A 13,365-nucleotide genomic window follows, 5' to 3' on the forward strand; every position below is an offset into this window, starting at 1 on the left:
AAAAAAAAAAAAGGAAAATTCAGTGAACTAAATGCCACCCAGGAATGCCTACCACCATAACAAATATAGTTAGTCTACTTCATTCACTGAAGTTTATTTCCTACAACCAGACTGAGAAGGGCTTTCAAAACCAAACAGAATCAAATAGTTGGAGTTGGGAATGTGTGGCCTGCAGAATAACTGCCTCAGGATTAGGTGGTTGCAGAAAACTGGATCAACAGTGGGCAATTGTGGGCATAGCGTTCTGTTTATGCTTTTTTGTTTTTATATCTCTCTATAGGTTGAACTCGGACAGGTGTCATTTTTTTTCAACCTATGTAAAACCAGATTACTGGCAAGGATTTACATAATAACGTCTATTGGTGTCTACAAGAAATGCCAGAGCATAAGGCAAAGGCAGGTTGTGTTGTCTGCAAGTTTATAGAGGGTAATCTTTAATGAAGACTAATTACTTTATAAATTTTAATTTCATCTTGAGGAACATGGACTTTTTTTTATTACATATACGCAACAATGTTTAAAAAGAAAAAAAAAAAAAAAAAAAAAAAAGTAATGCAGGTTTTCCTCACTTTATCTACAGTTCACAAAAGGATTTTGGCTTGTGGGAGTAAAGTTAAATTCCATTACATTGAATTCCGATATACTAAGTCTTACCATCACCATAACTTTATAGCAATGTCTGCTGGTACACAAAATAGGCATGCATTACTCAGCATTTAAATACTCAGCCAGCCAACCAGAGCAAATAAGGTCGCCATTCTTACACAAACTGAAATTATCACTAACTGCAAATATTAGAATTTGTTAATACTTCAGACTGGGAAAAAGATCTCCATTAGCAGATTTAATGCTCTCATTAACAAAGAGGACTGGTTACAATATAGCGATGCGCTGCAGACCTCTGTGGCAGGGAGGATTAGTGGTACACACACAAAATGCTTACTATCTAAAATATTGCTGGTATAAACGGTTTTTCGTTAACGGCAACTGCTGGTTAATTTGATAATCTCTCTAACAGACAATGTGTGCTCCTGTATAATAATACCCAACATCAGTTTACCAAGTCACATATATGTAGGCAATACGAGGGGAAAAAAAAAAAGGGCAAAAAAGAAACCCAGTGAGGATGACTGCGTCAAAACACTTGAAATTTAAAATTACGCGTTTTTTAACATCACTAAATTAGATTCAGACAACACAAAAAGTAAAAAAAAAAAAAAAAAAATATGGAAGGACAATAAAAGGAATCACATTTTAATGTGAATGCCTGAAAACACTGTTTTCATAGCCACTCATGTGCAATGTACTACGAAATGTGTTCAGGAGAGAATACCAAATAAAAATCAGAATATATTCTTAATGGACCTCATTATAGGAAAATCTACCAGTTTTCTTTGAGGGATTAACTTGTGTTCTATAAAAACATGGAAAAGAGTGCAGGAAAAAAAGTTTTTGTTTTCTCTCACAGTAACTTTATTCTAGCTGTCATTTCTGTAGCGCAGGTTTAAAAATGAAAACAAGAACCTGACCTCTCCACTTTTACTTGCCTCTACCATACCCAAGTTCTATACACCAAATGAATTACAAAAATAGAATAGTTAAGGAACTAAAGCTCTTGAACAGGATGTATGCCACACAAGGTCTTAAGACCTTACAAACTAATGTATATTCTGGCAGAAAGCCATCATTTTCAAGTAACAGTAGAAGGGTTAAAACCAAGGGAGAAGTTAAAAGCTCAAGGGTAAAACAAACAAATATTTTTAATTCAAAATGTAAATTAAAACACCACTGCAGTCTACCTCCACCAGAAGTTCACTTTATTTTAATTGTCAAGTGACAAGCTTCACTACTTAGCCTATGCTGAAAAAAAAGAGGAAGGGGAGGGGTATTCACATTAGTTAAACATATGGGAACACGCACACAAATGCTAATGAGAAGTATGGGTCATGTAGATTTGTTTTAAGAGAAGCAGGACTGCTGTTGGGCTTATTTCAAGGTACTGGTCTGATCCTTCAAGTATTTGTGCATGGGTCACAAAAAGGCAAGATATTTGTTTTGCTTTGAGTACCAAGTGAACAAAACATTTTTGAAAGCTCCAAGTATTAAGCATGTCTTGATATATGCCCAGCTACCAAACAAAAGTGTTAAGTTTGAAAACAGTGTGAAAAATAAACAGGTATTCTTTAACTACAAGAACTGAGGGGAAGAAAAGAATGGAAAACAAGGTTTTTTGTCTTCTTTTCAGAAGTCCACCTAACTTCACAATTCCGTTCTTTGGCTGTTTTCAGCTAGTTTTCAGAGGCCATGCTTCATCTCCTAGCCTCTTCTGTGCTAAGCTGGCTAACTCAACCAGCAGCGTTGCCAAGCAACAAGAGTAACCCAAGAAACTGACAGCATCCTCTTCACTGCAAATCCTTGATGGCCCCAGTGTTCCCCCCCTTGACGAACAGGGTTTAGCATTTCTTCAATTGTTGACAGGGTCACATGGAAGAGAGTTCTAGATCACCATGCGGGGTCTGGAGTATACCGATTTCTTTCTGCAGCAATTTCTCAAGATGTACTGTCAGATCTTCCATAGCAGAAAGGCAATCACTTTACCCAGACGGTGAGCATTGTACTCTGTGCCCTTGGGGTTGCTGACCACTGGTGTTTAACGTTGCTCAGGGTGCAACGTTCCTATGGGATTCCCGTTCCCACTGCACCAGGATTTCCTAGGTTACCGCATATTAAGCCCCAGTATACATCACCACCAGCCTTGGCGAGGCTGTGGATGCCTGAGACTGGACTGATTCTGGTGGATTGCTGACTGTGCTGAACCAGGCTGGTCTGCCGTCTTCTTGTTCACACCCAAGCTGTCCAACCTTCATACAGCTGAGCCAGGTTATCTAGATTTGTTGCCTCTTTAATCACAAAGTCCACCTAATAAATGTTAAGAGAATTGTTAAATAAAATGGGTAATTTCAATAGAACCAGTCACACACTGCACTCCCAAAATATTTACTGTTACAAACGCAACATGAATGCAAACATGACCCCTGAGCCTAAATCAGCATTTTCTACCTATGTCATTGTCTTGGGTTTTTGTCCCACATGACCTGCTCATTAATAATCAATTTATGTCACCAGCGGATGTCACCCATGCTCAGATTGAACAGCTCTGGAATGTATACACAGCAAATGTATTGGGGTACCAACATTCAAATTACTAAGGATGATAGGAAATAAAAACAGAAAGAAGTGGTCAGGATAAACATATCTGGACAAGGCACAGTAAAGCCAAACTGTACGATGCAGCTAAATGACCCTCTAACACCCAGAAGTGTTTCATTATACAGATCACTGGATCAGATATTACCGTGGGGTAAAGTCTGCACAAAAAAAGTACTGTAGGTACCATTTAGTATACAGTGTTACCTCGGTTCACAAACTTAATTCGTTCCATGATTCTGGTCGTGAACCCGAATTGGTCGCGAACCGAATCAAACTGTGACCAGACCGTGATCTTGCTTCGAGGAAGCCACGACCATGTGTCAGAGCAGGGAAGATGGCTGCGGTTGTGTTGTCATCCGATGCGGGGTTCGTCATGGAAGCAAAATTTTGCCAAACTTCCTGCTCGCGAACCAAATTGTTTGCAAGCAGAAGCGTTCGTGAACCGAGGAACCACTGTACATTTTTTTTGACAGAAGGTAATGGCATCCGCCAATCTATGTCAAGTTCTCTTTAAATAGAAAGTTCCAAGTTATACAATGGTTTTCAAAACTTGGCTCTGCGCCTCATGACCTCCCTGGCAGTGAATTGGGATAAGTGAAAACATGAATACTGTCAGCTTTATTGCTCAACTATTAAGAGGTTCAATAATAGGCTGCATCGTGCTGGGCTTAAAAGGGTGGCTGAATATGAAGATGTGCTGTAAATATCCATTATCAGTATCCTGCCCTTACAGTTACCATGGCTCACCAACAAGGCTGCACTAAAGATGCTAACATGCAAGTGATGGGCAAGGGCAGCAAAATGATCAGTGAAGACGTTTCAATAGAGAGAATCTCTAAAAGCTAACTTTATCAATTAGGGTCCTAATCAAATACTTTGGGTGCAGTTGCTCTTTAGATTTTATTACCCTTGCACTGGTTGTGAAATCTTCCCTGACATCAGAGATAAATCTGTACACCTTTTTTAAAATAAACAGCAAATAGGATGCTCATTTCAGACTAAAAATACAGGAAAGAAATTGCATCAAAAAGTCAGTGGCTGCCAAGCATTATAAGTTTGTGCGTGTCTTCCCATCTACCTACCTGTTCAGCAACAGACATCCTTCTGTTGGGATCCACATCTCTTCCCTCTAGCTTGGCTTTCACTCGTTTCCAAACGCTGACTGCATAAGAATTGCGCTCTTGCACAGCTGAAACAGGAAAAGCTTACAATCAAAATGCTACGTACCAAGGATCGACCCATGCATCAACAGAAAACAGTAGCGGTAGATTTCAGAGTTCCCCTCTAATTATATCAAGTATAATTGGTTTGGTTTCAGAACTCCAAACTGGAAAGCCTAATTTCTGATTAGCTTACGAAGATTTCAAACCTGGGTTGGGTTTATATGGTTGTCTGCTTTCCCATTTAGGCAATTCCCCTTACTTTATGTCCTAGAATGTGAATGCAGAGACTAAAAACCTGAAAAGGGTTCCAACACTTCCACTGGTCCGTATTACTGTTGGAGAGATATTTCCTGTTGCTTTCAGTTTTTGTGACCACTATCAGTACTAAGTATTGAGGGAGATTCTGCTCAATAGGTGACAAAGTAGTTTTATCCTTTGCCCACTCAATCCAGAATGAAAAAAGTTGGTCAGTTTTATTCAACAGTGTTCACTATATAACCAATTACAACCAGCTGGAAATGGTCTTTCTTCAATATGAATATAGTAAATTATTAACCAGTTGACATCCGCGGTGTTAAACCCCCTTCCCATCCAGGCCATTTTTCAGTATTCAGCGCTGCGGTACTTTGACTGACATTTATTCCGTCATGCAGCGCTGTACTGAAATGAATTTTATACCCTTTTTTGGGGACAGATAGAGCTTTCTTTTGGTGGTATTTATTCACCACTGGGGGTTTTATTTTTTTACTATATTAAAATGTCTGATTGAGTGGCATTTGACTACATGTATGCTTCCTTATCCTATACGGGCCTCTTGCAGCGGATGACGATACAACTGCTCTACACTAATCCAAAAGCTAGAGACAACGGTCTTCTTCTCACAACCTCTCACTATCCATAATGCAACCAGTCAGGGATGCTCTTTATCCTCCCTCCTCTTAGTTGTCACCTTGGAACCTTTTTTCTACGCCTGGTTCCATCTTCATTTAAGGTGTCCGCTTTTGCTGACGACTAACTCTTACTCATTAACTGAACTCCAGGTGTGCAAACTAGCTTTCGTTGAATTAGTCTATGGGTTCATTTCATTTTTCTTCCAGCACTGTGAATGTTTAAAGGGTGTGTTCAATAAAGACACGTACAATTACAATTGTTTGTGTGTTATCAGCTTAGGGATGAGGTGAATTTATCAAAACTGAAGCAGACAAAATCTAGAGCAGTTGCCCAGGGCAACCAAATGGATTCTCTCTCTAGTTTGTTCAGTTAAGATTTGAAAATGAAAGAGAAGTTGATTGGTTGCCGTGCACAGCTGCTCCAGATTTTGATAAATTCCCCTCATTGTGTTTGATATTATTGTGACTTAGATGAGGATCAGATCACATTTTATGGTAAATTACTGCAGAAAACCAGTTAATTCCAAGGGGTTTACAAAACTTTGCCACTGTATGTGCTTTAACCTGGCCTTCCCAACTGGCATGACACCATCTTTTTTTTACATCATTAGTGGCCTACTCCACAGCTGGATGCACGGACATTCTTTGATGGAGACGGCTAAATGACCTTTCAGAGAGTGAAAACATGTCGTTTTGGTCATATCTATAGCTTAGACATTTTCTCAATGCCCCTGGTACGTGTACTCTTTTTTCAGAAGTTTTGGAGGGAACTCTTGGATTTGAGACTGTGTAGGCCACTGGACTCCTGCACAAAATTTCCCGTACTACACCAGACATAGGCCAGAGATGCCATAGCCATGTAAGGACTCTTCTCCACATCCGGTGGACCTGTCCCTTGATTAAACCATACTGGCAAGAGGTGGGTTGATTGATAAGGATAGTTTTTGGTGAGTCAATTCCTTTTAATTCTGTCAGCTTTTGTCTCCACCACCCGGACTCCACAGCCCCAAAAGATCCATCTCTATTTACTTAACCCCTTCATGACTGAGGCCCTTTTTTCATTTTTTGCACCCATGTTATATTCCACATTTTAGGCCTGAAAATGACGTAAAACCCCCCAACATTATATATTTTCTGAATGCCAAGACCCTATAGAATAAAATGGTGGTAGTTGAAAATGTTTATGTTGTGCAATATTAGCGCAACTCCTTATTAAGAAAATGGCAGTACTGAGATTCTGGAAATAATCTGTAGCACCCACCACCCATGACTAGAGATGGAAGAATTGATTTACATCAATTCTTGACAACATGACAAAATTCATGCGTACCTGGTCCAGTTGAGTGTCCTTCCTTCCCATTCTTGACCTTTCCTCTTTCTATGTTCATGATTTTCCCCGAGCTTCCTTTACTACTCCCACTGCCTAGTCTTTGTACTCTCTCTACTTGCCTAGTACTCCTATACTAGCCCATATACTATACTAGCCACATTGAGATACTCCACTTTGCTTCTTCCACACTGCTAACAGTTGCTAAAGACTCACTCTCAACAGATCATAGCTTCATTATAGTTTCTAAGGTTCTCCATCAAGTTGAAAGCTTAACCCCTTCATGACTGAGGCCCTTTTTTCATTTTTTGCACCCATGTTATATTCCAAGATTTTCACTCGCTTGCATTGCCTGCACCAACCTCGATTTGTGGACTATGTATTGTGTAAAGTTATCTCTATTCTCTCTGTATGAGGCGAGGGCCAGTAAAGCCCTATTCTACGTTTACTTTTTATTTTACTGTAATGCACATCTTCAAAGTTGTAATAAACTATTTTGAAAACAGAAAATATTTAATTGATGTATACATGCCCATGGTTTGCTACATATTTTTAAAAAGGGCCAATAAACAAAGTTGGTAAACATAAAACAAAGTATAACTTGTATATAGAGCTGCACATTTTAGCAGCTTCTCAGAACTATCATATAGTGGTGTTTTTTCCCCTACAAAGTAACTTATTTTAGTTTTGATTCTTAAACTAGACTACTAAAAAAAAACACATTAAAGGGGCAAATTTAAAATGCAATGAAAGTGAAATTTGCCATTTACTGTAGAGGACTCTTCCTGGTGCATGTGTTTCAACTCTTTCGCTGCCACCAATGTAACTATTACATCAGAGGCAACATGTCAACAAACTCTCAGCCACTAGAGCAGCAGTAAGTTTGTTCACCTTTTCACTGCAGGCTTGCAGCTATGAGTAAAGGTGATTCATGCAGTTGTAAAGCTACCCAATCAGTGGCGTAACCAGAGTTATGGGCGCCCGGGGCAGAACATTTTTTTCGCCCCCCCCATATTATATAAACATCCACTAGAACTGTACCCCCCACCCCCACACATATTTATCAGCTAAGGAACTACAACCAATCACTTCTAAATTGTAGGAAACAAGCCAATTTATCCCCCACCCGGTATCCCTGGCTAACCTGTCCCTCCTGGGTGCCTGGGACCTAAATGGCAGGTGTGAGGATGGAGATTGGCAGAGACCAGTAAACGTCTGTTGGCTTATCCTCCCTGCAAAGTGTAAACTAAATTCAGATCCTATGAAGTCACAGGGGAGCCACATGGAAGACGCACTCTATACAAAGGAATAGGAAACCATAGGTGACCGGAACAAGACCTGACCATAATGGTGTTCAGGAGCCAGATGCCGGTCCAGACCATTATGCAAAAAAGGCCAGGACTCATCCCACAGAGAATTTCCTGATTAAACTTTCATGCCTTGCAGAAAGTGAAGTATGTCTTCCATGTGCAGTGACAAACCTTGCAGAAGTAGTCATCTAGCTGTTAGCATTGTGGGACTAACTTATTCAGAGATACCTCTGTCCCCCATAATCTTGGCTTCAACAGCCATGTTTGTAAAGCCAGCAGACCATGCAGCAGAGTGATAAATAGATCTTCATGACAGAAGATCTGGAAGAGCCCACAAAGTGCCATCCCAGGCCGCCTGGGTCATTCTGGGGCTATGGGGAACACTGGAATGACATACTAGAGGCCAGGAGGTCCAGATCTGATGTTCTCCACCTGTGACACAGGTCGTGGAATGCCTCTGGGTGTGGGGACCATTAACCCGGGTCTAGGCACTGCCGGATAGGTTTGCCTGCTAATAGCCTACACCTGGCATGCAAATGGGAGAAAGGCTGGAACATAAAGATCTGCCCAGGGCAGGATATTCTCTATCTCTCTTGCTGTGGCGAGACTTCTGGTTCCTCTCTGATGGTTGCTTTACATCACTGCCATGGCATTGTCTGACTGAATTCGGACTGGATGACCCCCCAGCTGGAAGGTCCAGTGTTACAGGGACAACCAAATCCCTGTAAAGGTCTAGAATGTTCATCGGGAGATGAGATTTGTCCAAAGTCCAAGTCCCTTGCACCAACCAGTCGTTCAGGACTCCCACCAGCCAGATAGGCTGGCATTAGTCAAGAGGATATTCCAGAATAACGGAAGGAAGACTCCAGAGCAGGATTCCTTATCCACCAAGCCAGGCTCTATGGTATCACATGAATAGGTCTGTCCAAGAACTGGACCGACCTGTCTGACAACAACAGGATATTGTGTTGTAGGATTTGGAGTTGACCTGCAGGGCCATCTTTTCCGCAGGGCAAAAGGGGTAAGTGCCCTGGGCCCAATAATTTACAGGGGTCCACAGCAGCTGTCCCTTTCGGCAAAAGACATAAAATGAGCAGCAGCACCGCCAGTGGGGAGACCGACAAACCATTCTCCTCTAGTAACCTAGTTACAATACAACATTGAGCAAAAGAAGACAGCCCTTTATTAGTACAAGTACATATAATTACCTTTGCCAGTTTTTGGATCCCGCACTGCCTTTTTCGGACTAGAAACACTCTTGCCAGGCCCCGGAACAGTGCTTGGTGGAGTATCTGCTGATGGTGCCAAGTTTTTCTGGACTGGCTTTTTTGCATTTTGTGACATGCCCTCTGGCTGAGTCTTCGGGACAGTGTTACTACGCACAGCTATTTTGAAAAACGTCAGATTAGAAACAGTCCAAACCAACTAACAAGACAACCAATAAAAAAAATATATATTTAATAAACAGCCAGTTTCTGCTCAAGAGAATATAGGATATCGTCATTACTCATTGCACAGCACAAACCCAGCCTTCTACAGAAGTATAAAAGACAACTGAAACATCTTTCAGTTAGACACAGGTTTACAAGCATAACAAACAAAAAAAGGCCGCAATTTACTTGTGGAAACGTTAGAATTAGTAAGTCAGAATAAAAGAAACTTATAGTATTTTACATTTTTACTTATTGAAATAATGCACTCTGGCAGATATGTTCTAACATATAAAAATGTGATAGTGGCATAAAAAATTACCCTAAAGAGACCGTCACTTTACCCTTTAAGGAAAAGTGATATTTTTAAAAGATCCCCCACCCTACCCCTTTCAACACGTTCCCCCTGGTGTACCATGTTTCTGTCAAAGATGGGAGTCGACCTTGTGTAATAACATTCCATGTTGAATGCAGTCAGAGCTTACACAAGGTTCATGACTTTTGCATCCACCTCATGTGACCGTGCTTGGACCGGTTGACTGGCCACACAGGCCCAAACACTGCATATATCCTAGGACCTGATATTCCTCAATACCCAGTAGCCCTAGATATTTTGCAAGGGCTCTGGTTGACCCAAGGGGAGCACAGCAAAGCAGAGTATAAGTGGGTTGGAGGGTGGCCTTTTACGTTACTCTGCCACTACCCTTTAAGGTAATCACTGCCACAATAACTCAAAATATGCGCTTCAAAGAAAATTTCAAGGCCGTTATGCCAACTGCATGAAAGGTTACAGGTATGAGATGGGCTACCCCAGAAATCGTCAAAACATTATATTTAGTAGAAGGGGTTTTAAAATTATAGTCTGAAAAATACCTTTATTAACTATGTAAATTACATACAAATTATTAAATTCTTCAGTAACAAACTGAAGCTACTGCACTACTACTAAATGTTATACTTGCTCTTGACAAAACTATTGTAGGAAAATAACTATTACAGGAACTTTTTCAGTAAAGAATTGCCAACAGTAAGATGTGCCAAGCATAACCGTTCATGTCAATCAATTGCAAAACTGCAGATCTGAGTTCAGTACTTTGAGATATGATCATCTGGTTACTACATTTCATGTGACAATGCTTTTTGGACTGCCAAAAATATACATAATCCAATATCTGTGTGATTAAAAAAGGACACTGGACTTTATGGCTGAAAGTAAAAGAAAAAAATATGTATTGAAAATAGCAACCAAAATCAGATTGTTAATTTTCTAATCTGCTTTTCAGAAATGAGGTAGAGACTGCTCAGTTGTATGGGGTAGGTCGTAATCACTGTATGCAGAGACTACAAACCAGGAAATTGTGTCGACCCCTCTATACATATGCCAACCGGTGATTTAAATGTACTTCTTCCTGTATGTGCTTATAGCATGTTTCAGCCTTTGTACATGCTTCAAAAAGTCAGGGCTGTCAGAACTGTCCATGCTACAAATATACTATGAACAAAGCTTTCCCCTTTGTGAGATTCATTTTTACAAATGGGGTGAAATTAGTCATCAAACTGTAACCATTTTATAGTTACTACACAGGTTTCAGTGTCAACTGAATAACCCCGAGCAAGAAGCACAAGACTACACCAAGTACAAATAACGTGCTAACACCAAGTACAAATAAGACTAATAACCTTATTAAGTAAAGTGTAAAAGCACACAGTGCGGTATCCCATTGCCACCATTCATCCATCTTGTAATTAACAAGCTTTAGTATGGAATGGTCCCCACACTATGCTTCTTGTACTGCTTACTGAATAAGCCCATAAGACTCTAAAAACACTAACTCTAAAAAATGATCAGTGGTCATGTTGTGTTATCAGTATAGTTGTAAACGGTGCTTAAAAAGGAGTACACTATAATTATTACCTGCGGCAAAACTGGGAAGGTATGTTGAAGATGTCGTTGGACTAGCACACTCGTTTGTTGCATCAGTTACCAGAGGTGATGCAAAACCCACCAGATTGTTATAGATACTAAAGAGAAAGGAAAGAAATTATGAAAAAAGTCAGCTCCATGCCTGAAACCAAAGGCCCCATTCACACTGAGCGACTTGCGATATTGAGCGATATTGCGTGACTTGCGATATTAAGCGACTTTTTCCTACTGGGCTGTATGCAATCAGGAGCAAAATCGCTCGAAAAAAGGGTCATGTAGGAGCTACAAGCGATATTGAGCAATATTGAGCGACGAGATGTGAACAGCTCCATTGTAATGGATTGGAGAAGCTACATAGAGCAATATCGCTGCAAAAATCGCTCGATAAATCGCTCAGTGTGAATGGGGCCAAAGACAGAGGTTTTACAATACAAATGACAGGAATCTGGATGTACTTCCATGGTGCAAACAACCCATAACAAAATTTACCAATACATGAAATGTTAAGACTTGCTCTTACCTCTGGCTCTGGGTTTTCATCTCTTTCAGGGTTGGTGTTATTTCTTGCAGCATATCTATATGTTCTTGGCTGCGTACTTGGCCCAAAGCCTGAACCAGAGTAAATAGAACTGTCTGGATGTTATCCTGCCATGACTTGTATTCGCCCAAAAATTGCCTAACACTATTCTCGTAGGGAACATCTTCTCCATCTGCCATGGCTGCCTCTTCATCCTTAAAATAAAATTGTTCAGAGTTCAGTTGATATTGAAATGATAGATACTTATGGCTTGAAAAGCCATTAGAAAGCAATGATGACCGTTAGTTTGTATCACAAACCTGCAGACTAATTGTTTTTTTTTTTTTCATTAAAGTATTTTAAGAAATTATGTTTTCCAAAATGAAATATAGTACTTTTTAAGCCCAACTTCAGGGTACTTTTTCTTTTTTGGGCCCCAGCTGGTAAAAACACAAAACAAAAACAAACTAAAGCAATTGCAACTTAGCCTGCAATACTCACTACCTCTGTGGGGAGGGGATCTCATTCTGACACAAGATGTCCTCAGTCTTCACGGGTTGAATTAATTTTAGGGTCATACAACCTGCAACTGAGTACATACTACACTATAGGTGCAGAAAGTCAGAATGATACCCTGCCGAAGTGGTGCATCAGCAAGGACTGAAGTTTGAAGAGGTCACAGCATGTCACATGACAAGCCTGAAGACATCTGGGAAAAACTACCCACCCCCCCCCCCCCCTTAAAAAAGGGTGGGCTATAAAAATGTGTGTGTGTGTGTGGGGTCGGCCTAGTTAGCTGTTCTTTCAACTTATGTTAAAACATAGCCACCTTTTATATATTTACATAGATGTAAATCAAGTCTAGGATAAACAGATTAATTCAGCAGCCCACCTTTGCCATTGCTTTCAGCAAGTGCTTGACATCTCCCAGCTGTCTGTTGTGACCTGTCAGCACACTCTTAATGGAGTCCACCAGGTTCTGAATAGTTTCGCACACAGCCTCAGTCTGCTGCTCCTTCTCACTCTGCAGATTCCTCTGATTCGACATATCATGACTCAATTGCTTGTGGGCAGAAACCAGCCACTCAGGACTTCCAATGGTGCTTTCACTTGAAGGTCCCTGCTTTGAAGTGACATAACTTTAAAATGCATTTGTAGAATTACATAAACAAATCCAACTTCCATCTTCGGGCTAGTCAGTATTCACATTCAATTCCCTTTCAGAACATTTTTTTTTGCTGCCGCAAGATGCCCTCAGTTTGATGGCCAACATCATTCAACCCACTTCTTCTGAGCCTAGGATGTCTTTGATCCCTAGATTGCCCTCGGTCTGATGGCCATCATTCAACCCTCTTCTTCTGAGCCTAGGAAATCTTTGACCCATCCCAGCCTGTGACCGTACAGTGAAAAGAGAAGTAGCTCATCTGTGTCCAGTGGCGGAACTACCGCCGGTGCAGGCGCACGGGGCCTCAGGCTCTGGGGGGGCCCAAGCAAGATGCCGGCCGCCGGATCAGTATCCAGCGCCCGGCGGGACCCTGGTCTCTCCGCCGGGAGTGTCGGATCATCCGTTCATCCGACACTCCCGGCCAGTGGC

At 40.9% G+C, this 13,365-nt stretch overlaps 1 protein-coding gene across 1 annotated transcript in view; it reads right to left on the reverse strand.

Moving 5' to 3' along the window:
- Positions 1 to 2,182: 2,182 nt before the first annotated feature.
- The window catches only part of SMG1 (SMG1, nonsense mediated mRNA decay associated PI3K related kinase), a 168,755-nt gene continuing 157,572 nt past the window's right edge, over positions 2,183 to 13,365 (reverse strand). The window contains exons 58-63 of the mRNA XM_018572528.1: positions 12,664 to 12,891; positions 11,775 to 11,986; positions 11,246 to 11,352; positions 9,109 to 9,285; positions 4,293 to 4,399; positions 2,183 to 2,919 (exon numbers count right to left, since the gene is read on the reverse strand). Of these exons, the coding sequence (XP_018428030.1) occupies positions 2,842 to 2,919; positions 4,293 to 4,399; positions 9,109 to 9,285; positions 11,246 to 11,352; positions 11,775 to 11,986; positions 12,664 to 12,891 (909 nt within the window). The 3' untranslated portion in view covers positions 2,183 to 2,841. The remainder of the gene's footprint in view (positions 2,920 to 4,292; positions 4,400 to 9,108; positions 9,286 to 11,245; positions 11,353 to 11,774; positions 11,987 to 12,663; positions 12,892 to 13,365) is intronic.

The sequence above is a fragment of the Nanorana parkeri genome, unplaced genomic scaffold, assembly GCF_000935625.1.
Source record: "Nanorana parkeri isolate BGI_ZX_2015 unplaced genomic scaffold, ASM93562v1 scaffold2060, whole genome shotgun sequence".
NCBI classification, from domain to species: Eukaryota; Metazoa; Chordata; class Amphibia; order Anura; family Dicroglossidae; genus Nanorana; species Nanorana parkeri.